This window comes from Eumetopias jubatus, unplaced genomic scaffold (genome assembly GCF_037043125.1).
Source record: "Eumetopias jubatus isolate StellerSeaLion01/CBP00866 unplaced genomic scaffold, mEumJub1_p1.0 scaffold_6, whole genome shotgun sequence".
Classification (NCBI taxonomy): Eukaryota; Metazoa; Chordata; class Mammalia; order Carnivora; family Otariidae; genus Eumetopias; species Eumetopias jubatus.
The window spans coordinates 123,257,155-123,281,875 of record NW_028274812.1 but is presented as its reverse complement, the minus strand read 5'-3'; the positions used below and the strand labels follow the sequence as shown (position 1 = coordinate 123,281,875).

Here is a 24,721-nt window from a genome sequence, read left to right as displayed (position 1 = left end):
TTGGTCACCTGCTGCCGCTTCCCATCCGGGCCTAGACAACCCAGCTCCAGCCACCGGACCCTTTGTCCGCAAGTCCTGGCTCCAGGGTCGGCTCCCAAAAGTGGACCAACAACGCACAAACTACGAGGTCTGGCAATGGATTCCCTTCACCGCCCACCCCAAGGGGGATAACCCGAGGCAGCTCCAGGGCCACGGGCTGAGAACAGCCAAGAGGTTTTAAACGCGGCAGTCAGGCGAGTCCCAGCCGGCCTGACCCGGAGAGACACCCGCGCCCTGGGCCCCTGCGATCTTCCCTAGCTATTAGGTTACGACTCAGGGAGGAGACCCAGCAAATCAGAGGCCACGTAAAGCAGTTTTTGACTGAAATTAGAGTGTATTTATTTGCAGCAATCCTTTAACAATGATCAAATTTTGACAACAAGCAATAGCAATTACTGCTAAGTGTTGCCTCTAGATAGGAGCGGCAGATAGCAGGAAACTGTATTATCTCGAAAACAAACTGAAAGGCCCTGAATGTCTGTAATCAAATCGCCATCTCTCCAAAGTCTGATTGACAGGGCAGATCACCCTAAGATAATGAATTTATTACATTTCCTGGGTTATTTACAAAGGGGGAGGGCCAATCTGGGTTGCCCCCTAGGTTTAACTGTAAATTAACAAGAAAAAATGGATTGAAAAGAAACCACCCTAGACTAAAATGTTCTGCTCTTCTCTCCTTCCTTATTGCTTTAAATCTTTTTTAAAAAATAATTGTTCTACAAACATATCTTCTAAAATAGTTTCCCAGAGATTAAATATCCCTTTCCAACCCACAGTATATATATATATATATTTTTTAAGTCAACCCTTCTATGTAATACATGAAGGATTGTAAATGTGGATGAGTTATATACATACATTTAAAAACTGGTTTATTTTTCTTCTTACAAAGTAGTGAAATTAATAGGCAAAATATCTATCCAGCATTTGGCTCACAGGGATGTATGTATAACAGACATCACGATTTTTAATGTAACACACAAGCCAAATATTCATTTGTGTATATCTGGAGGCACATTCACATATCTCTACACACAGGTATCACTGTGGTAACACTGCTGCTGATTCATGGGCTTAGAATTTCCAGATCATGTTCTGTCCTTACTGAAAAAAAATATATTTGTGTATATGCCAACTCAGATCTGTTTAGGAAAGTATCTTTTGACTAGCCATAAAGCAAGCTGACTATATAGTACATTTTGCAGAAGATGCTGCAGGGAAAAAAAAAATCTAAACAAAAAGAGACTTTTATGTGAAATTTGACAAGGAATAGTCGGAGGGTTTCTCCATTTTTCAGCTATTTAGGAGGAGAATAGGTCATTTCTCGTGTTTTAATCTGAAATCTTTTTTTTATAATAATTAAGGTTGTATTAAAGTATCCAGACATATAGATCTCATTCAAACTGAATGGTAATTTATTAATAAACAAAACAATGAATATGTTCAACAAAAAGAAAAAAAAGATGGTAGAATAAGATTAATACAGTTTCCCTTTTTATAATGAAAAAAAGCACAATTTAAAGTTTCAGGCAATTTAACGTCAGGTTTTGGAAACACTTTCTGGCGTTTGGTCCACGACATCCAACTACAAATTAAAAATAAATTACTATATTGCAATTTACATTTTAAAACAAGTCCATGAATAAAAAGAAAGCGATTTTCATATACGGGGACTTTCCCCCTCCTTTCAACATAGGATAAAATATCTTACAGGTGAGAGGTGGAGGAAAGAGAAGGGCAGGGGAATGGGAGAGAAAGGAGGAAAGCGTGATCTCTGAAAAGCAAGAAGAAACTTACGTGTTATCTGGAGTAACACTGTCCTTTAATAAACCATGATTTTGCTGTCTCTGTACAAAATAGTTTACCGTTTTGTTTATTTAGATAAGGCAAAGTGAAGGTGGCTCTGAATCTTTTAAGAAAATAGTTTTCTTTGTGCTGGTGAGTTGAATTTTTGGAGGGATTCTGTTCGCTGGTTTGGTGAACGTTTTTCGAGGTTTTCTGTTTTTTTTAATTGGATTTCTTTTTCTTTCTTTTTGGTTTCGATTTTGCATTGATGGTTCTTTTCTGTTCCTGCTTTAGGGTTCGATTCAGTTCGACTTTGGGGGGGGGCGGGGGTGTCAAAACTTGCTACAGTCGTAGACGAAAGCCCCGGACGTGCGGTACAGAGACTGGCTGGAAGGGAAGGCCATCTGACAGCTACTGTTCCCGTTCACCGGAGAGTTGTTCAAGCCGATCCTCTGCGACTCGAACATCTCCCGCACAGAGTGGAAGTTCTGCTGCTGGCCCGGGTAGCCCGCGGCTGCCGCCGCCGCCGCCGCGCTCGCCAAGTGGCCCAGGTCTCCGCCCGCCTGGTTCAGGTACCACGAGGTGAGGCGGCCTTGGTGGGCCGCAGGGTGGTGGCCGGTCTCCTGGCCACCGCCGCCATGACTCAGGGACGAGGAGCTGCTGCTGGTGACTGGGGGCAGAGAGTAGTCGGGCAGGGGGTCGTCCACCGCCGAGCCCCCCGCGCCCCCCGGCGCGCCCTGCAAGTGGCCGCTGCGCTCTCCGGCCGCGTACAGACTCATGGCCTGCAGGTTGCAGTGGTAGGTCCCGGCGCCCGCCGCGCCGCCGCCGCCGCCGCCGCCCCCTCCGCCGCTGCCCCCGCCCGAGCTGCCGGCGCTGGAGCTCTGGCTGCAGGGGGAGCTGTAGAGAGAGCTCTGGCCAGGCGAGTAGGCGCCGAGCGCCAGCGGGGGTGCGATGCCCGAGCGCGAGGACCCGGCCGCCGAGGCCAGGAGGCCTGAGCTGAGCTCCGCGGCCGCGCCCTGCGGCGACCCCCGAAGCGACGTCATGATGTTGTCCACGCTGAAGCCCTGGCTGTGGTGCGGCGGCGGCGGCGCGGGCTGGGCGGTCGGCGGCGGCGGCTGCGCGGGCTCCGCGCCGTCCAGGCTCAGCGGCCGCGCGGAAGGCAGGCTGCCCGGGGGGCTGCTCCCACTCGACAGGCTGCTGCTACTGCTGTCAGGGCTTTCGATTTTGGGCACCGCGGCGGCGCTGCCGCTGCCCAGGGCGGCGGCCGGGGACAGGGGCTGGGGCGGCGAGGGGCACGTACCGTTCTCGGTTTTGATGTCCTGGATGCGCACTGGCGGCGGCTGCGGTCCGGGCGCGGCGCCGTCGGCCTGCTCCGGCGGCGCAGGCGGGGGCTGGCGGCCGGGCGGCGGCGGCGGCGGCTCCTTGAGGTGCAGCCGGTCCTTCTCCTCCTTGTCCTTCACCGCGTCCTTCTTTTTGAAGCGCCGCCGCCGCCGCAGGAAGCTGCCGTTCTCGAACATGTTGTACGAGTCCGGGTCCAGCGTCCAGTAGCTGCCCTTGCCCGGTTTCTTGTCGTCGCGGGGCACCTTGACGAAGCACTCGTTCAGCGAGAGGTTGTGGCGGATACTGTTCTGCCAGCCTTGTTTATTGTCCCGATAGAAAGGGAAGCGGTCCATGATGAACTGGTAGATGCCGTTGAGGGTGATCTTCTTGTCCGGGGCGTTCTGGATGGCCATGGTGATGAGCGCGATGTAGCTGTAGGGAGGCTTCACCATGTCCTTGGGCTGCGGCTGCGGCGTGTAGGGCCCGTAGGCGCGGGCCATGCCGCCCGGGTACTGCTCGGCGTGCGCCGGGTGCGAGTACACGCTCATGGGGGCCGGCATGGCGGTGTAGCCGCCCCCGGCCGCCGCCGCCGCCGCGCGGTAGTAGCTCTGCTCTCCGCCGAGGTAGGGCACCACTCCCAGGGAGTTGGGGCTGGACACGGAGTAGCGCGCCTGCATGGCCCCCGCTCGCCGCCGCCGCCGCCGCCGCCCCGCGCCTCCCACCGCCCCCCACCCTCCCTAGGCCGGCCACGCCGCGCCGGCTGCCCAGTCCGAGTCCGGGCCCCACAGAGCTGGTGCCGGGCCGCCGCGCTGAGTACAGCTCGGCCGCCGCCGCCGCCTCCCGAAGCCGCCGGCCGCGCGCGGCCTCTCCCTGCGCTCGCTCGGGCTTTTGGGGCGCCTCGGGCCACTTCGGGGTCGGTGCTAGGGGAGAGGACCGGACGAGGACGCGGCAGACGGCCTTGAAGGAACCCGCGGAGCAACTTCCAGGCGAGAACGGCAGAACAGAGCCAAAACTAAAAAACAAGAAGGCGTCCTTCTCGCCACACTGCCTGCGCCTTCCAGAAGACTCTGCCCTGAGCCGCCGGCGAAGGCGGCCAAATAACCAGGGGCGGGGGGCAGCGCGCCGGCCGCCTTCCCGGGCCCCGCGTCACCTTTTTTTCAGTCTCTCGCGCGCCGGCCGCTTAAGGAAGCATTGGGAAAACTTCTGAACTTTTGAGCATCCGTCACCCAGGCGAGGACTTTTTTACGCAGTTACATTTTTTTCCGGGCAGCGGAGCCCCGCCCCACCACAGCAGCAGCAGCCAATGGTCGGCGAGAACCGCCTCTGAATGAGCCGGAGGCCGAGCCCTGGCGGCCCGCGCCCAGCCGCGGGAGGACCGCGGGGCTGACCACACGCGCGCCGGCCGCTCGGAGCCGGCGCCCCTACCCCTGCCCTGGCCGTGCCAGGCCTGCACCCGCAGTAAGATCAGCCCCCGAGCCCCAGCCGCCCGCCGTCGCCACCCGCACTGTCTCCCACCCCCGGCCCTCCGCACAGACGTCCATTGTTCTCGCAGACTTCCTGGGTCCTCCTGGGCCCCCACGCAGACCCTTCCTCCGTCCACCTCTCCCAGATGTCACCGAATCCGCGAACCCCAAATCGGTCTGGCTCTCTCCCATTCCCTGGTCGATCTGGCTGACTCCAGTGCCGGGATTTCCTGGGTCTCTCTTCCCCTCCTTTCCCCCTCACCTTTCCTCTCTTTCCACCTCTTCCTTCCCTCTCGTCGCCAGTCTCACTCGGTTCACAGATGTGTTCTTTTGCCCCCCGCCCCCCACCTGGAGATCCTCTTGCCCGGAGCTTGCCCGGACGGGGCTGGATTACAAAGGACAGGGTTTTAAAGGCTCAGTCACAGCCATGCTTTTCCCGGTGGGGCAGGAGTTGTCGCCCCCACCTCGGCTTCCTCGTGACCCCTACACAGTAGAAATAAGGGAGAGGGGATATGGGGCCTTGCCGGGATCGCTGCCCAGGTAGGCTCCGCCCCCCCGTTTCAGGCCACCTTGCTCCTCGTCCCCCCCCCCCCCCAGGGCACTTGGCGCCCTGAGGGTGCTTGAGGCTCTAGCTGCAGAGGCCAGGAGGCTTCCCTGCGCTCCCCCGTGGCGGGGAGGGTGAGGGGCATACGTGATCCCTAAAGTTCTCCACACGCCGCCGGGTCTTTGCCTGGTCAGGCATGTTTCGGCTCAGAGGAGGGGTCACGCTTCGGGCTCAGTGACATTAGCAGGTGTGATGACAAGAAGCAAATAAACACGTCCAAGAACTTAACGCGCCTCAGTTCAACCTCCATCTCCACACGCGCGGGGCTGCCGGCTTGCAGATAACGGGTGTGTTGGGCGGGGGGGGCGGGTTGTTCAGAATCGCACCTGCAGAAGGGCTCAAGGATTCTGGGGGGATAAGCGCAGAAGGCGTATCCTTGTACACGTTTCAGGCGTTTCTGAACGACTGGAATTGGATGGGAAGAGGAGAGAAGGAAAGAAACGAAGAAGCAGGAAAAAAATTGGCCACCCTCCGCCTGCAGCGCAATTCTGCATCTTGGCAACTCTAGAAAAGACCCTCCTGAAGACTGAACACTAGATCCTTTACCAGAAGCCGGGGGCGGGGGGCACTGGCAAACTTAGGAAACTGTGAGGAAGAGTAGTGTGACGCATTTAACACCTCCACTCCCCCAATTTCTGACAATCTTTAACTGCAAGGACGTGTTGGGAGCCCCTTTTGGCTTCCCAGCTGGAATCCCGGCTTTTTCACTGCACAAAAAATTCTCATTGTCGCTTTAGTTGTTAGATACCAAAGGAGCTGACTTGTGTAACAGGCTCAGCTCCGTGTCACTTGAACATTTAAAAAATAGCGTGTTTCAGAATGGACATTTACATGGAGAGAAGAGGACCTGCTGCTTCTAGAACTAGCCTGGGGGTGGGGGGGTTGCCCGGAAGTTCCCATTCCTGAGGCAGCTGCCTCTTGGCCTGCTGTGCTCTTGGGGCACTTGAAACTCCTTGTCCAGGGTGTTTGCAAGGCCGGGGGCTCGGATTGGGAGAAACCCTTGATTTATCAGCAGGAGGCTCAGTACTTGATGGTTCCTAAACACTTGCAGAGGGAAGAAGGGGGGAGAAGACCCCCCGACCTGAAAAATGAATTCATGTCCAGCCCCCATCCCTGTACGCTGACATAATCAGCCCCTTTGGCTGAGGCTTAATGGAGCACTCTGGCTTCAGCCTGGAGGCCAATTAAGTGGTCTCCCTAAACACCCCAGCATTTGGTGAATTTGAACTTTAAACTGCATCTCCACTGTTCGCTCGCGGTGCATGGACAGGAAAGCAGCAATAGCGACTCGTTTGTTTTCCTAATGTGGGAAACGCCAGCGGGCCCCCGGGTTTTGCAATGGACAGTTGTGCTCCGTCATCTCTTCCCAGCACACCGTCTCCTGTCCTCCCCTCGCTTTCTTCCTCCGCCAGCCCAGAGAAGGGTAAAAAGCTTGTTATGTAAATTGCAAATCGAATCGCGGTGGTGTTCTGGGCTCCCCGCTTCGGATATAAAAGTTACCGTTGTGAAATTAGTATCTGGCATGCGAGAAAAAATGGAGGGATGCAGTTTTATAGAGATCAACTTTCCACTGGTTTAGTTCTGGATATTCGCCAGGAAAAGATATTTGCATTTGTGTTTTATAAGCTTATTCGGAAGCAAACCTTCAGTAAACGGCTTGATCATATTTAAAGTACTTTGCTTATTTTATTATTGTTGTTAGTGGTGTTATTTTAACGTTAAGGCAAAGAAATGAAGTTTTTTGGGGGAATGGGTTACAGTTTTTATTTTCAGTTTAAAGTTTTTGATGCCCTTTTCCCCTCCTCCTTGAGGTAGTTCAATTGTCAGTCTCTCGAAAAACCCTTGACTCAATTGGCAGAAATGCCCCCGCAGGAAACCTTGGGCTTCTTTTCTGACACCTCCCGTCCTTGCAGCCTGAAGGTCCTGCAGGCGACAGCGGTAATGGATGTTTGGTGGAACTGTCGCTTGGCCCGCCCCGCAATCCCCAGCCCATCCTTGACCTGCCAGGTGGGGTTACAATTCCCAGGGCCCACTGAGGGATTCTTAGCTCTGAGGAGGGGGCGTGACATCACAGCGATATTTAAAACAAGGCCTCCCCAGGGCCCCTACTGTAGAAAAGCACCGGGGAGATGTGGCGAGCACTCCAGGAAATGCCTAGATTCAGGAACGTGGTGACACCACAGGAATGTGTGTGTTGGGGGTAGTGGGGGGAGGGTGGGGGAGGGAGGGAGGAGATGGTGCCCTAACGCAGGTCACCAGGAGCCAGAAAGAGCTCTTTCTCTTTCCTTTTTATTCAAGTCAAGTAGAGGGAATAAGGGTCGGGGAGAGCCCCGAGTTCAAGAAATGACTCTCCAGCGGTTTGAGCCCAGCCCAGGGGACACAGATTGTCCTCTGCGTCAGAGACCCCTCTGGAACTTTCCAGCCCCAGCAGCCCAATCGTCCCTAGGACCTGCCCAGACCCCCTCCCAGTCCGCAGTTCCGGCGTATCCAGCTTTTGGCTCTCCGTTATGCCCAGGAAGCCGGCCCGTCGGGGGTCTAGGCCGCCTTCCTGCGGGTTCCCGGGGGGGCCCCCACTTGGTCCAGGAGCTGGGAAAACAGGAAAGGCAGGCTTAGAAGATGAGGGAAGGGACTTCTGCTCTAGACGGTGCGTCGAATCCAGAGGGTTCTGAAAACCCAGGAGGGAGGCTGCACGTCTACAGCCGTCCTACCATCTCCATCCGCTGCCAGGAGACAAATTGGAAGATTAAGGCAATTATCCCGCCAATGAGATTTGGAAACTCCCCACTAGACCGAAATCACAAACAACCGCAGCAAAGTCCGTGTGTGTGTGTGTGGGGGGGGTGTCTTTGAGCTATTTAAATAAATGCCCGTAGTTCTACATATGGCCTCGTTTGGGTAGACCAGGAACCCAAAGGTAGGGGAGGGTATTTCGGTGTCAATAACCGTTATTCGTTATCAAACCGTCAGCCCGGAAGGTAGAGTTTGTCTTCAGTGTGACTTGTCAGCGGAGCGAGGAGGCGGGGACCCAACGTTTGGGTGGCCGAGACTCAGAGGGCTGCTTTCTTCTTTCCTCTTTCCCTCTGCAGGTTGGGGGGTTTCTGAGTAGAGGTTCTGTTAACGCAGTTCCTGTAATTCAGTCCCCTCCTCAGCAGAAAAATAATTCCTACAATAAATAAAAAGAGCGTTTGTTTTTCGATTAGGTTTTAAAGACAAAGTGATCCACATTGCCTGTCTACACGATTGAACTAATTGGATAGTTGCCCTCGTAGGAGCAGATCTCCACAGGAAGTTTATGTGATGGGACAATTTAATGTCATACCCCAAGTCCCCAAGATGGGCCATCCCACTAATTACTTACACAGGAGAATGCGTGCCACACCTGCTCTTGGTTACCCCGTCGGGTCGGCCCACCTGTAACCTCAGAGCCGAGTTGAATAGCAGGCACGGAGCATTGAGGGAAGTGAATCTTTAACTTTAGTGCCTGGCTCCGAAAGACAGAGGGCTTCCTTCGTCCAGGCAGAGATAGATGGACACCCGAACTGTCGTCTTTCATTAACAATCCAGGACGAGAATAAAATCTGTGACGGGGTGGGTGATCGGAAAGGACTAGGTGCACGCGGGTGCATGCGCGCACCTGTGTGGCCTCGCATCCTGGTCCCCAGCAGACTCAGGACGGCTGCCGCAAGCCAGGTCCTGAAAGGGTAGAGGCCCCGCTTCCTCGCAGCTTCGTGACACCGGCTCATTTGGGGCGCGCGCAGCGCAGGGCCCAGCGGTCCTCCAGCCCCAGAGGCGGTAGCGCAGCGCCGGGATTGCAGGGTGCGGGGGGGCGCAGCGATCCGAAAACCGCGGGGCGAAGGCGCCTTCCGGGGGGCTGGAGTGAAAAGTGCGCGCTCCTGCACGGCCGCGCCCTGGCTACGGATCCGCGGACAGACCCACAGAGCCGCAGGCCGGGGGAGGTCGGTTGTACCTTGCTGGCGGCTGGGCCTGTGTCCCGCGGGCGGCGGGTACTTCCCGGGTCTCCAGCACCGCCCCGCGGCGGACCTCGAGCCGGGGCTGCCACCCTTCCTCCCGCCGGAAAGCGACCGTCGCAGAGCCTGAGCCTCGACGCCCCGGGGCCTTCGCTTGCCTGGAGGGCCTGAGCTCTGGGACTACCCTCCCAACGTCCCTCACGCTGCCCCTGGGGCGTCCCACCGCGCGGACGCAAGGCTGGGCCTGGTGTGCGAAAAGCGCGGCCAGCTTCGAACCCCAGACCTTGCGGGGAGCAGCCGCGGGGCCCTCGACCTGAGCCGGCTGTTTGCACCGTTCAGGGCCGGGACACGGCCGACACCTGGCTAGGTGCAACAGGCCTCTCCCGAAGGGCAGCCGTCCTCGCGAGCGCCTGCGGCTGGAAGAGGTGACCCGGTGGTCGGGGTCCCCTTTCGCCCTGCACAGGCTTCCCGCCTTTTCCCCGCGAATGCAGAGCAGGGAAGAAGAGGTGTGGGAAGTCCCAAGGCCGCTCGGTCGCACTGGACTGGGGCTCCCCAGCTGGCGGCGCAGGTCCCCAGCCAAGTCCCACGGCCTGGGGCCCGGGACTCGCCGACCGCTCTGGGCTCCCTCACCCGGGCACTGAGCGTGCTCCGAGCGCCCCCTGCGGTCCGCAGCTTTGTCTCCGCGGCGCTTCGGCCGCGCGGGCGTGAGGCTCCACTGCCCCGCTCGGGCCCATCACTTCCGGAGCCTTTCCTGGGGAAAGGGTCTCCTGAGGAAGGGGTCCCTGGGGGTGGCCACGCTGCTGGAGTGGGACCGCGAGGTGTCGGGCTCCTTGTTTTCTCACCCTGAGACCTACCCAGGGTCCAGGCGAGAGTAGTCTGAAGTCCCATGAGGAGAACATCTCAGACTCCAAGGCACGGACCAGGGAGGTTTTTGTTCCTGGAGCCCGAGATGACCTGGTCCTGGGGCTTGCAGCCACCGGCTACATTCCTTCCAGGCGGCCACTTTTAATTGATGTGCACGTTACAGAAAAAAAGCAAGGCCGCTACATCAAATGAATTACATTCTGGGAGATGCCAAGGAATGTATTTACTGGCAGCCAGGTTTGCCAATAAAAGTTGCAAATGAAGACTGCTGGTTTCCAGGAAAATGTACTTCTGTTTTCTAACCACACCTTAGTCTTAATTATGAAAAATTGAACCTCCAAAGAACCTGTTTAGAGAACAGGACTAGTGAGTGGCAGTGACAGTGGCTACTCGTGCGGTCTCACACCCCCACACACATTTACACACCCCAGAGACACCGTATGACAACACAGACCATGCACACTGCAGCTTTACCCACGGAGAGACTTGCCAGTATTTACATACACAGTAGACACAGACACAAGGCTAGACGCTGGCTTGCAGAGAAGTATGCATTCGGATTAGTGCTATTTAGTTTGGAAGCAAAGATATAAGAAAAGATAAACTATGGCAAATAAAGAGGCAAATTTCCACAGAATATTAAATAAAAATAAATGTATGAAAGGAAAAGAGGCACTTGCCCCAAGTATTTAGCTACTCCTAAATTTGCCCTAGTATTTTTTAAGGCCAGTAGTTGACTAGGGTTAAACTCTAAGTTAGGGGCAACAGAAAAAGAAGTCCAGAATTTGCTTTTACTGAGGTCCCTTTTGGCTTGGGGTCGCAACAACCCCAGTCAGAACTGGAAAAAATGGGACAGCTCTTCATTTTCCCCAACGTTTGACTGTTCCTTTAGACACTTGGTTTGGGGCAGAGGGGGTAGGTACTATCGAAGGGTAAATTTGTTTGCTGTGTCACTTCTCTAGTCTCAACCACAGACCCTTAGACAACGATAGTAAGATGTACAGAGCATTTCTTATGTTGTCATTCTGCTGAGGGCTTCAAGGAATCCTTTCCTTTAATCTTCGCAAGAATGTGGACGCTATTATCTGCATCTTATATGGGAGGGAACTGAGTCTCAGAGAGAGTAAGTTACCTGGCCGAAATTACAACGCCCTCACAATTTTACTTTGTGTGTCTCCTTGGATCTAACACGCCATTTCTGAGAAGGTACATCATTTTATGTGCTACTAAGAGAAGAAAAATTAAACCAGTGACCATCACCAGTGGATTAAGTCTCATCTCTATTTTGGATGTTAAAATGTGCATTTCAGATCAAGGATATATTGACGGATCCATTTAATTAGCAGATATATGGAGGCTTTCTTTGTGTTCAGCATGATTCTAGCAGCTCATGTATAACACAATACCCTTTTCTGGACACCTTTGTGAAGGTAAATAGTAATAACTGTGGGGAAACGTTGATCCACATCCATGCTTGAATCTGTTGTATGTGTGTAAGCTTACTTGACTTGCACAGAGGTAGCATGTCTGCACACAGATGTTCTAGAGATGCTTCTGAAGTGGGTGAGGCAGGGGTCCTACCCAGTGTTTGCAAAGTCCAGGGCAGCCTTCCCTCAGCCCGTCACCCCAGCCTTAAGTTGCACCAGGCCCTGGAGTCTAATACAGTGGAGGCCTTTGGCCATGTGGGGCTTCAGGGGGCAGGGTGGAGATAGCAGCAGGGAAAGCCTGAGAAGTGGGGGGCAGGGGAAAAAATAGGCAAGAGGGCCTTTTTACCCTTTCTGGGAAAGAATTCCTCTCCTGCCCAACTTGGACCTCGCCTGGGCCTGGAAGATTGATCCAAAGGCCAATAGTGAGGGTAGGAAGAGGTTCACCTTGTAGCAGAGCCAGAGGAGGCCCCAAGACCTCGGCTAGGCTTTAGGGGGAGAGCACTGCCCCTGGCATCTCATCTCCGGAGCATCTGGGAGTGAGGGGCTCTGCTCTCCCAGGGAATGAGGCCGACTGTGTGCTGGACCTAGCGGTGCCCAAGGGCCCCTCTGCACCAGGATTTCCCGTGTCTTCCCGGGAAGAGCGGGGCGTGCCCAGCCCCAGCAGCTGGTGTGTCCAGCACTGCTGGGTGCACCCCATCATCTGGTGGCCTCAGCAGGCGCTGGGCACCAGGGCCAGACTCCCCCGGGACCGCCCCGGCCCCCGCCGGCTGCCACGACAGTCTGCGACTGCCCTGCTTCTCTTCAAGGCCAGCCAGTGTGGGCGTCTGGTCTCCCTTTGTCTGTCCCTGAAGAGCGGAGGAAGGTTCTTTTAAAGGCCAGGCTGTTGTGTTCACACAGGCGCACGCACGTAATCCCGAACCAGGGCCTGTGTTTAGTCTATCTCGCTGACGTCCTTCCTGAACAGATGGGAAGAGGAAACGATTCTCTTGGCCATTTTTGCCTTCGCAGTACCCCGGCCCATCCGTCATTTTCTCGCCTAGCGTCTCCAGGACGCGGCGGGCACTGGCGGCCCCAGAGTCCCACCGGCAGGCTGTCATAGGCGACGCTGATCGCCACCCACCCCACATGTGCTTTTCCTCCTTCCTTTCACACAAAGCTTTACATTATTGGCTCTCCTTATGATGAAACAGGCTCCAGATTAGATAAGGTTAAATTACACTTTTATAAGGTGCCAGTACGGTCTTGGGAGACATTCTCCTTTTATTTGTGAGTGTGCGCTTATAATACCAGTTTGTTTTCATACTTATCTCTATTCCCAAGTACACAACATATATACACACACTGTGACTTATTAGGGCGAGGACCACTCACTGCCCCAAGGGGGGAAAATTAGCTCCTTGCCAAGAGAGAGCAAGTTGCTCCCGTTGCTGACTTCTGGGAACTGGCCCAGTCAGCAAGGCAGGATTGTTTTGTTTTTGTGTGTGGTAATTCTTCATAGTGCTCAGTGCCATCTTAAGAAACACCCCATAGTAGTTTTCATTGTTTGCCTTTATGAGTATTTGCTATCAAAGATTATTTGTTAGGTGTATTTGTTTTAGTAAGGAACACGTCCAAAGGCAGGCAGACGTGTCACTGGGAAAATGTTTTGGCAGGAGTCGCGCAGGGGTTTTACATAATAGGAAAACAAACGGGGCCCCGCCCTCCTCACATCAAGGCAGTCACATATTTTGTTTAATATCAGTCACACTGTCTACTATCTGCTGGAAGTAGGTTAGTTTTCTAGTAAACATCACTATCATTGATGTCAACTTTTTTTTTTTTTTTTTCCTGGAACAGTCTGACTTACTCAGATCACGATGCTTTGTCCGTTCTGGTCCGTCTTTGGATATTTTAAAAGAGAGGGCTAATGCACGGCAATAACATTTCCTTTTATTTTCAAATGAATTTTGAAAAATCTGTGTTTCAGATTTCTCCTTAGGTTGGCAAATTTTGAATTTCCCTCGATTATGGATTAAATGGAGTAACATAAACAAGTTTTTCTTACTTTTTCCCTTCTCTTGCTGGTTTGTACGTCAGTGGTTCCTGATGATATATCTATATATCTTTGCTGATTTCAAGGAGATTCAATTATCAGATGGTGTTGACAGTCTGTTGTAAATCTCATAAAAAGAGAGTTGTACTTTATTTTCTGACTGTGCTAAACTTTTTCCAAGTAGGTATTTAGAACCCAGAAAGCATCCCCTAGCAGATCGAAGTAATATTAAATACAGGTCAAGTGCTGGATTCAAAGTTCTTGGCAATGTCCTTTTAAAAACAAATTTCTCTGATATGCCTAGATCTGCTTTTCCAATATTAGCATAACTTTCAGTTTTATCCACCAGACAAATATTTTAAGTGTGTACATTTGGTGGAAAAAGAAAATGATGGATGCATAATTTGTTCTTTCTCTTAGGACGAGTTTGAATTTTTAATAGCTCTCTCCAATGTATGTCTGGAGAAATTCAATTCATTTCCCCTCCCCACTGTGCTTCATTTCTGGCCATTTAATATTATACTTAAAATTTGAAGTTAGCTGGGTGTGGGGGCGTGGGAGGAGAGAGTGGAGGTGAGGTCAGAAGAGAGATCAAACCAAGAAGCAAAATTTTGAAGAAAAATTTCGATGGGTATTTTATTGATACCACCTTCTCTTAGGAAGCATAATGACTGTGCTTATGAATTCTCTCAAATTCTGAGGGGCTTGTTAATCATCATATGGGGTCATGTGGATGCTGCAGGGGAGCCCTCTTGTCTGGTGATTCAGTCTGAGACCCCACTGGGAGCCCATAGCCTAGGAAGACATAGGGTCCCCTGTCTGCTGACTGGGTTTTGCTTTGTATTTTATTATTATAATTATTATTTGCAGGAGGAGGGTAATTTTCGTTCAAGCACAGCTCCTTTTTTTCTCTTTAAGGTACATGAACTCTCTAACAGTTCAGTGCAAACTGCTTCTATATCATTCATTTTCCTCCATTGTGTCCCCGAGGAGGGAAAGGGAAATGGGGGGGGGGCGGTGGTGGCAAAGAGAAGGAACAGATGGAGAGAGGAGTACTGGAGAGATCCTCCCCTCTCCCCCTTTTCCTACCGCAGTCCCAGCCCAGAGGGGCCCCTGAGAGATCAGTGCCCTGGCGGTGGACACCCCTGGAAGTGTTACAAGAAGTTGAAAGCAGTGAGAAACCGAACTTCTTGCGAGGAGCAGAAGAGAATCACAGGGCAGGAGGTGCGTGCACCTAGCTGCTCTGCCAAACAGGCTCACAGAGCAAATGCTTACATCTGACAGGAAGCTGTATTTGTATCAACGTTAGGAAACTCTGGGGGCCTTCTTACTGTGGCCCCCAAAGGGAGGGGGAAAAGCAGTGGTCCCGGCAGGGAGAAGCCAGGTGGGGCCAGGAGCCTCGAGCCCTCCTGCCTGGCCTACCTTGCCCTCCCCTTCCTGGTGGGGTGGGGTCTATCTGGAAGCTGCTGGAAGCAGGGGGAGAGGTCGCTTGTGCATTCTGTTTGCTGGGCCCAGCGGTGCTGCCCGCTGCCCTCGCCCTCTCTCTGCACGGAGTCTGGGTGTTCTCCGTGAATATTTTCCATCTCTATGTGGAGTTCTATGTCTGCCTGGTCCAATTTCTGCCCACATTCGGTAGACACCATGAAAGGCCATTTTTCTTTTTGAAGCAGATCCAAAATAATACACATGATGAAGTGCAGGCAGGACGCCTGTGGAAAAAAATAACTTCTCCCAATTATTTCAATGGAACGGAATGGTCGGGCCATGGCAAGCAAAATCTGACAGAGAAATGAAACCTTGCCCCATTCAGGTCCAGGCACTAGCCGCAGGGTGGAGGCGGGAGGGACGGGCTGGGGGCTCAGCTGCCACAGCATTTGGCTACACCCCGCAAGGCCCAGCCGCTCCAAGCAGGCGTGGGGCGTCTAGCACGAGGTGCTGAGCGGTGCCTCAGTTTACCTTGTTTCAAAGGAGAGAATAATCTCTGTCTCTTTTAACTGAAAAGTTTTAACTGAAAAAGGTTTAGCTTGCAAGTTAAAAAGAGGGATTTTTATGACATGATCTCGGTAGAGAACCTTTGGAATGCCTTTGGAAAAAGAAATTGTAAATACAGGAAATTAAAGAACGCTGATTGTACATAGTGAACGTAAGAGTGTACTCGCCCTCTGAAGCTCCAGTTAGCGAGCGTCTCTGGAGGCACGTTTCTACCCTGATCGGCGCATGCTGACGGGAGTTGTGTGTTCAAGTCTGACCGCGCTGAGAAAGAAAGCTGCAAATAAGGAAGTCACAGCATCAGGAAGAGCAGGACGGATCAGAGGGGCCCAAGCAGAGGCTTATCCTCAGAGGCCCTGCCCAGATTTTATTGCTAGCAATGGTTTGTGTACGAACCGCCATACCGAGCTGCAGAAGAAAGTGTGTTACAGCGCCAGACAAAGGAGGCCATGTGAGGTCCAGGGGGAAAGTCATGTATGCATTGCAACAGATATTTCTATTTGTAAATACACATAAATGACACAGTCTACTCCAGGGTGAATTGGGGGTTAAACAGTGAGGTTTTTGATAGTGCAAACTTTGAAGGAAAACCTTTTTGAAGAAATTTTTTGAATCAAACTAGATGTCCATTAATGAGAAATCAACTCGGTGAGCTCACACACAATGGTAATTATGAGGACCTTGCAAAGTGTGAAAGTGAACCCAAGATGGATTCCTTTGGATAACAGAATATCAAAGACAATGCCAAGTGAAAATGATCGATAGGGTAGAAGGATGATGCTTTCTCCCATCTAAACATTTCTTTAATGTATGGTTATATGGGTTTTTATATTACAAAGTGGAAAATGGATTTGGAAAAGCACCTTTTGTGATTGGAGATACACAATCATATCAAGAGAAGCTTCTCTGGAAAGTCCTCCAGCTGGTGGCTGGGACTGGAAATTCCCTGGTGAACAAGTGTGGGACAGGCAGAGGGCCTCCTGGGGAGGTGTGGGAAGAGAAAGAAGTGGGGGAAGAAGAGGTGTAAATGGCCCCAAGTAATCTGGTGAGAGGAAGAGATAAACAAGGGGTCTAAAGCCTCTGGGAAGGCAAAGAAGGAAAGCCAGCAGCTACTCCCAATACCGTGGGCATTGAGTTTCACACAAAGCTCTTTATCTTCCTCTGCTCTGATGTTATCTCACCTTAAAATGGTAAATCGTTTATATAAGGATTGCTGATTCACAAAATGAAGGTGCTACAAATTAACATGAAGAGAGAGCAGGGCAGTTCAGGGGGAACGAAACTTTGGGGAGCACTGATTTCCCTCTTGTTTTGCACAAATTTTATCTGGAGGCAGGGAAGGGGGAGAAGTCTGGGTGTTGTGGAAGATGAGGGGGCTGCTGGGGGAGAGACGTGATGGCTTGTGGGCTGTTCTTCTGGTTTTTCTGGGTGGGGTGTGTGTGTGTGTGTGTGTGTGTGTGTATGCACAAGTGCGCTGCTCCAGCGTGCGTGCCTGGGGGCCTCCAGGGCAAATGGCTCTAGCTTCCCACGAGAGAAAAATTTTCACAAGGACTCAGTCTCTGGGCAAGCCAACGATTGGAGCTTCACCCTGTGTGCTGCTACCGGGGGAAAAAAAAGCCCAAGTTCTTACGTGATGTCAGCCTTCAACAGAAGAGAGGTAAAACTAGAGGTAAGTTCCATATTTTGCACTTATTTGTTGCGAATTTAGTTGCTCTGGGTTTTTATGTTTTGATGTTAAGTGTTCTCTTGTGTGTGAATCTCAATAAATTAGAATGGGACTTCAGTTTTGAAGACTGGAACCGATGTTTTTAGTTATTTCTTGACTCCATAAGAATGTACTAAAAAAAAAAAAGATATTTCCCACCCCACCCCCAGGCCCTTTCTTTTCCTTTTCTTTTCTTTTTTCCCCCTGGAGTCCAGGCTGTGGGTCTTTTTAACGTGCGGGTCTGCAGGGACTGTGATGGAGCTCTACCGCCATCTAGTGTCAGCAATGGAGAAGTGCACTTCAGAGCCTCTGAAAAGCCACGAAGTTTCACACCAGTCTGGTGAGGAGATGAGTTTACCAAGTAAAGTCCTTGAGGTTTATGGGTAAATATTTGCAAGTCAAGAGCCTTCACAATGGATTTGGGATGGCAATATATCACATGCGCTTTAAGTAAGCTCCATTCAGCTCATTAGGGAGAAGGAGCGACTGAATTTCATGGTGTCAAATTGGGGTCTGTTTTGGTGGCTATTCCCCTACCATGGGCAAAAAGAAGCCACAAACGAACTGGAATTTGTTTGCTTTCTACTTTGGTCCATCCGTCTTCAAATCCAAATGTACCCATGAGAGGTAAACTGAGGCCCAGAAAGGTTCAAAATGAATGCTTGGTCACACAGCTCTGCTGACAGAGCTGAGGGCCTCCTGCTCTCCTGCTCACATTATTTCCTAAACTGATTTTGAAAGCATTGCAGCCCCTCCTTAAGAAGACTCCCTAAACCAGGCTATCCCTGTGTTGTATGTGTAGGGGAAAGGGAGGGCAGGAGAGGAGGTGAGGGAGGAGGAGAGCTGGGGCTCTGAGGAGTGGTCCCAGACAGATTCATTTAAGGGAAGAATATATATGGAGGTGAAGGAGCCAGATGTTGTGTTTCCTAAAACTCTCCATCCCGAGGCATCTGCTGGAAAGTCTTTGGAGAACAAACCCTCACCACATCAAGCTGTCAGAGAGGGTATCTGAGAGGGGTCACAGCCATTAGCATCTCACCTTTCTGAATTCAAAGCCTACCTGGGGCAGGAGGCTCTGCTGTGGAGGGGGCAGGCCTGAGACTCGACCACGCCCCCAAGGGCAGCCCCAAGCCCTCCTGGGAATGAGCCACAGGCTGATGGGTGCTCCTTGGGCATCCCCACAACACAGCTGGCTGAAAGTTTCTGACCATCCTGGCAGCTGATGTGCCAACTAAAAATCTAGCCCTTGGGAAAACCTTAACTGTGGTTCACATGATGGGCCCTGGTGGCCAGGTTGATTGATATAAATATTTAATATAATGAATAGTATTTGATAATAATAAATGATTAATGTTAATATAGTCATAAAATATGATTAACTTAAATAAAACATGACATTTGTAACTGTCTTGAATGATCCCCTGGGATTATCTAGAGCTCACCTTCATCTATGAGGTGGCCATTGGTTCATGTGACACGTCATCCTCATGATGCTTCTCAAGGTTCCACACTAATGTGCTGGCTTGGTGGGTCACCACTGTGCATGGCACCATCTTTCCTTTTCTCCTCTGCTTTGCCAAATGCAGAAACACTATAGGGGAGAGAGAAGAGAGACTTTCTGCCTCATGATTCAGCCAGTGAGCAGGAAGGGCTCGCAGGGGGCGGTAGTAATGGTGAAGAAAATCTCTGCATTGACTGAGGATAGAATGTGACTGATTTATCTCTCCGAGGACAAAGAAGGACTTCTGGTGGAAGGTTTTCAGGGTACACATTTTGAATTTTAATTTCTAAGTGCCAAAGCTTGCTTCAGCCCTTATAGTTGTCTATGCCGTTGGCACAGTGACCGAATTATCCTAGTCACAAAAGCACCTGTGGGTTATTAAACTGTGTTGTGTGAGGAAGCCTCTCACGGGGTTAGTGGGCTTGTAGACTGTGTTCCATCAGGCCGAGGTATCTGGCTGCTGCCCCTCTCTCCTTGCTCCGCCTGTGGCCCTGATGGACCCCAGTGGCATTAAGGTCTGATTACAAATGGGGAAGAGCGGCTGGAGGCGAGGCTGGTGGGAAGGAGCCTCTGGGACAAGAGAAGCGGCCGCTGAGGTGTGGCCGTCTCAGGCTGAGACACTCCTGGGTATTGTGAGGCAGTGTGAACCGGCTCCAAGGGCATCTGCCGCCCCAGGGACGTGGTTATCTTCCTGCAGACTCTCCCTGCCCAGGTATTGCCTGACTGAAGTTATATAAAAAGGCTTTATGAGCTGGGAAAGTGTGTAATTTGTTCTGGAAGAACATAAAGTTCATTGTTTTCCTTCGGCTGTGGCTTACTCTCCCTCAATTTGTCTATTAAGAATGCTCACTACTTTGTCTCATTTCCATGGGCAAATTTTCCACGGGTTTCAGTGAGTGAGGCAGTTTTTAGAAAACAGAATTCTAGTCCTTTAGCAGTGAGAGAGAAAATAGGGCTTTCTCTCATTCCCACGATTTTTAAAAAGGGGTTTTCTTAAGGATTAACTCTGGACAAGTTTCCTTGTTTCCTTGCCATTTCGAGTCATACAGAATTCATAATACAACCTGAAAATCTATTTTCAGATCAGAAGTGTTCAGTCGTGTTTGAACAGAGCCCGTAAATGTGGGCACTTTGTCAACTCCATCCTCGTGGCTTTCACCTTGACAGACTTGTAACTTGCAGGGTCAGCTGACATCTTAGTGGGGAGAGTCCTCTGCCAGAAGGCTAGCTCTTGTGGACTAGCTAAGTGTTCTGCAGCAAGTTAAGCAGCTGCGAGAAAGCTAGTAGCTGGGTTAACCTACACTTGCCAGCAATTTCTTTCTTGGCCAGACAATCATTTTTTGTGCCTTTGTCTGGCTTTTTTCTTTTTTTGAAGACAGCAACATGAAAACTTTAAAAAAATATATTACACACGCACACACTGGATTCACCTATGGAAACTACACACACTTTATGGCCCTCAGCTACCAAGCAGGATCAAGTGATGGCAAAATGAAGACCAATCAACTCAGGGGATGCTTTTTTCCCCTACCACTGTACCCCAGTACCCAGGAATCTGCTTTGGTTAAAACTTCAAAGGAAGAAAGAAAACCACTTGGTAACTGCCTTATTTGCTTCTTCCTCAAAGGAAAGACTTTTCATTTTTTTTGCCATCGTCCCCTTTTCGTCCTCTGGAGAAAAAGCCAGCACGGCGTCCCTGGCCAGCAAGTGGGCAGATAGGGAGGGTTGACAGGGGCTGGTGATGCACCTACCTGGGGCGTCCTTCCTGGGAAGCAGGAGTTGGGCTCCTCCGTGCTCTCAGAGACCAGCTCCTCTGGACAAAGATGACGGGATTAGCTTCCTTTGGTTTCGTGACAAGGTGTATAGAAACACAGCAGCTTACCACAGGTACCCGGTTCATTAGATGTGTTCATAAGGTAGGAGCAACCTCCTCAGGCTTCTAGAAAACACATCCAAGAAGGAAAGGCTCCTTTGGAGACTGATGAAGCTGAGGAGACAGATTTTGTCCCTGTTTTCCTGGCGCCCATTGTGTGCTTGCACAAGCTGAGCAAAACCCCTTGTGAATCACTTTGCTGCTCACAAACGTTCGGCGTAGCTCTCAAAATCGCCCAAGGATCTTTTCATCAGTTCAAAGGAAAAATGTGCTATTTTAGTCCACGAGCATATCTCCTTATAGCTATAGAACTATCACGTCATGGAGTAAGCATGCTGCACCTGGGGGTGGGGGTGGGATGTCTGATCATTAAGGGCTTTTTTTTTTTTGGTAGCATATTTTCCACCAAATACACTTTAAAATGAGATTTATTTGGCTTTAACCTTCCATTCATAGCCTGAGTCTAGAAGTATGTATTTTTTTTTTTGAGACTGAACAAAATTAATTTTGCTGAGGGTTTTGTGTGTGTGTTGGTGCAGAGGGGGTACAAGAGAGTGTGTTAGAAGGAAGCAGGAGTGTGGATTTTGAACTTTTCTTCCTTTATCATTTTTTTAAAGATTTTATTTATTTATTTGACAGAGAGACACAGCAAGAGAGGGAACATAAGCAGGGGGAGTGGGAGAGGGAGAAGCAGGCTTCCCACTGAGCAGGGAGCCCTGATGCGGGGCTCGATCCCAGGACCCTGGGATCATGACCTGAGCCAAAGGCAGACACTTAATGACTGAGCCACCCAGGCACCCCAATCTTCTAGATTCTTTAGAGAAAAAGTGAAGTTACAATGTCTGACAAAAAAAAATGTTTGATGATGTCAGCTCAGCAGATCTTCGTGAGATTGTTTGAAATTACAGTTGCACTTGGTTGTCATGATGTTTTCTTTTTTAATTTTGTAAAAGATTTTATGTATTTATGTATTTGACGGGGCGGAGAGGGGAGACAGAGAGAGAGAGAAAACACAAGCAGGGGGAGTAGCAGAGGGAGAGGGAGTAGCAAGATCTCCGTTGAGCCAGGAGCCCAATGCAGGACTTGATCCCAGGACCCTGGGATCATGACCTGAGTTGAAGGCAGACAGTTAACCCACCCAGGAGCCCCTGTCAAGATCTCAACTTAAAATGAGCCCAGCCAGATAAGCACAGCAGACTTGAGACATGACTAAAATTATGCCTTCTAGGGCATCATTTGGTGGTTTTAACCAGGAGTTGAAAGAAAATCTTGCTTAAGGTTGTAGTAGAAGAGACTCACACATAGGACTGAGTCAACAAACTGGCTGCAGATTTCATTTAAACAGCACAATATCTGCGTACTCTGTCAGAAAGGACCACGAACACCCGGTTGCTGACTGAGTAGTTTCACCCAAAGTTTTGGCATCTGCAGTATCCACACTCACTGGCAGCTTGTTCACCTTCCTGAAGCAGTCTCCAACTTCTGCAAGACTTTTTCTTGAAGGAAGCTGCGCATTGCTGTCCAAATATAATATACAGTCAATTCTCACAACTCTCAGTTGTTAAGCTCTATAACGTTACCATGTGCTCTGAATTAATGAATACTGGACCATTGCTCCTGGGGGAAGCACAGGGTTGGGTTCCTCTGGAGTTAGAGCACTTTTGTCAACTGGTCAAGATATAACCTTGTTTTATGTGTGCTTCTGTTCGAAGACATTCTTATTTATCATACAGATGGTCCCCAACTTACAATGGTTCGAATTATTTTTCAACTTTTTGATTCAGTAGAAATTGTACTTTCAATTTTAATCTTTTTCTGGTCTAGCAATATGGAGGATGATGGTCCCTTGTGATGCTAGGCAGCCATAGCAGCAAGACTCAGCCCCCAGGCCACCATGCAATTGCAAGGTTCAACAACCTACACACTTAAAACCATTCTGTACCCATACAGCCATTCTGTCTTCACTTTCAGTACGGCATTTGATAGATTATGAGATATTGAAACTTTATTGTAAACTAGACTTTCTGTTAGATGATTTTGTCTAATGGTAAGCTAATGCAAGTGTTCTGAGCATGTTTACAGTAAGCTGGGCTAAGCTGTGATGTTCAGTAGGTTAGGTGTATTAAATGCATTTTCGACTGACAATATTTTCAACTTATGATGGGTTTATTGGGATGAAACCCCATTGTAAGTTGAGGAAGGTCTTTATATTGTTGATTCATTGACACTGGACCTTTGGCCCACAGCACTGTAACTCAAGTCTGAACGAAGCCCATCTATCACAGGTGCTTCCTCCTTGAGGCACATCATAGCCTCCTTGCCCATAGAGACACTAGACTGCACTTAAACACTCTGGGGACCATGTTAAACAGCAAAATCACCAATGAAAGCCACAAAAATGTGAAAGTAGGGGCACTAAATAGACTGGGAAAAGAACACTTCTTTACAGTGTGAGAGCTGAACCAAGGAGGTGGAGAGTCAACTGTTTGACCTCAGCTGGGAATGTGTTGGGCAACTGAATTTTTTTACTGTTCTGTGCATGTCCGTGAATGACCATGAAAACACTGACAGCATTGATTCTGGGGTTACAAATAAATGTTAGTGAGTAGGAGAATTTACAAATACAGAATCTGTGAATAATAGGGTCAACTGTATGTTGATAAAACCAACATACATTTTTAAGATCTGTTGATTCTGGGTAATGGTTACTATCTAGTAAGTTAATTTTTGGTATTATTTAATGTCAAAGCAAATATAACTCACATTTTAAAAATTAACTGCATTTATACAGCATTTTGTTAATAAAGACATGATTTTGAAAATAGCTCTTTACCCTTTTCTCCCCTTGAAGTCAACAATCCTTCTTCTGTCTCATCTTTCCACACCCATCAAAAATTGCTCATCAAACACCCTCTGCATTTCTGGGTATGATTGGGCCTTGCTATTAGCCTCATTTGCCAGTCATCAATGATAGAACTTGGAGATGTCTTAAAGACCAGAATTTCATCATTGTTGAAATATTGTATGAGAGCGTGTCAGTGTACTAGAAGGAGTAAATTCTTTCACTTGGAGATGATGCTTTTGCCTTTTGAGGCTATACTGGGAAAAATATTTCAAGTGAAAGATCTCTTTCAGGTGTCCTTCCCACATTTTCATGACAAGGAAGGCTTATCAGTTTTCTGATAGTTTCAGATTATCAGTTTTCTGATAGTTTCAGATTACGAAGCTATCCCTGAAGTGTGTTCCATGAAGCATTAGTAATGTGGATTATGCAATTGGACAAATTTGAGAAATTCTGAGCAAAGTCAAACTTGTTTTTCTATTGCAGGCCTTCTGAGAACATTCAGCTGCTAATGTGCATTTTGAAATTCCAGTGAGATACGTAGTGTGTCTCACCCAGTGTTGACCATGGAATTCTCTCCCAGACCATTGCTCCCTGGGTTCCCTCTTGGGAAACACTGTAGAGGCTGGATGGTGCACAACACGGACAGAGCAGGTCTGCAGTGGTGGAGCTGCTGCTGGTGTTTGGGTTTAGGTGCAGCTTCCAAGGGACAGATGGCAGCATGTGGGAAGTAGACCACGATGGGGCGTGAACACAGTCTCTCCCATTGTCCTGGGTAAATGAAGTGATGCTCTCCCTCCTTTTCCTTTCACTATTGGGGAGATTGTTTCCTGGCTTTTAGGTACCCAAGTGGACACACTCCTCTCTCTAGGTGATTTTGCAAGAAGCATCTATTGATCACTGACTATGAACAAGCACTGTGCTAAGTGCGGGTATCGCAAAGATGAATGGGACGATAGAGTTGCCCCAAAGAGAGAAACTATGGTGACTTGCCTTTGATCTTGTTTTTCATGCTCAATTAATAATGATCTCAACCTCAGTTACCAAATACAAGTATTTCAGGAGGAGGCTCAGGTGTTCCTGCTCTTTGAACCCCACTGAACGCAGTGGAACTGATACCAGCCTTGTAATGACTATGGTTGATATACTGTGGCTTTTCTTTCTCCTTTTGCATTTCTCATGTAGACAGTGTGACATGCAGAACAACTGGATAATGGCAATATCCTTAAAAAATCATCCCAAAGTGGACTTTTGAAGGAGAGTCAATCGAGGAGTCTCATGGGTTCTCAATGTTCCCCTTTTGTATAAT

At 50.0% G+C, this 24,721-nt stretch overlaps 1 protein-coding gene across 1 annotated transcript; it reads right to left on the bottom strand.

Moving 5' to 3' along the window:
• Window positions 1-1,513: 1,513 nt before the first annotated feature.
• Window positions 1,514-3,821, bottom strand: FOXC1 (forkhead box C1). Its single transcript, XM_028091115.2, has one exon. It carries the CDS (start codon window positions 3,819-3,821, stop codon window positions 2,157-2,159), a length of 1,665 nt encoding a protein of 554 aa, XP_027946916.1. The 3' UTR covers window positions 1,514-2,156.
• Between the last annotated feature and the right edge of the window lie 20,900 nt (window positions 3,822-24,721).

Bases quoted from the DNA above. Each gene is read 5' to 3' on its own strand.
- FOXC1 (XM_028091115.2), bottom strand. From the start codon at position 3,821: ATGCAGGCGCGCTACTCCGTGTCCAGCCCCAACTCCCTGGGAGTGGTG.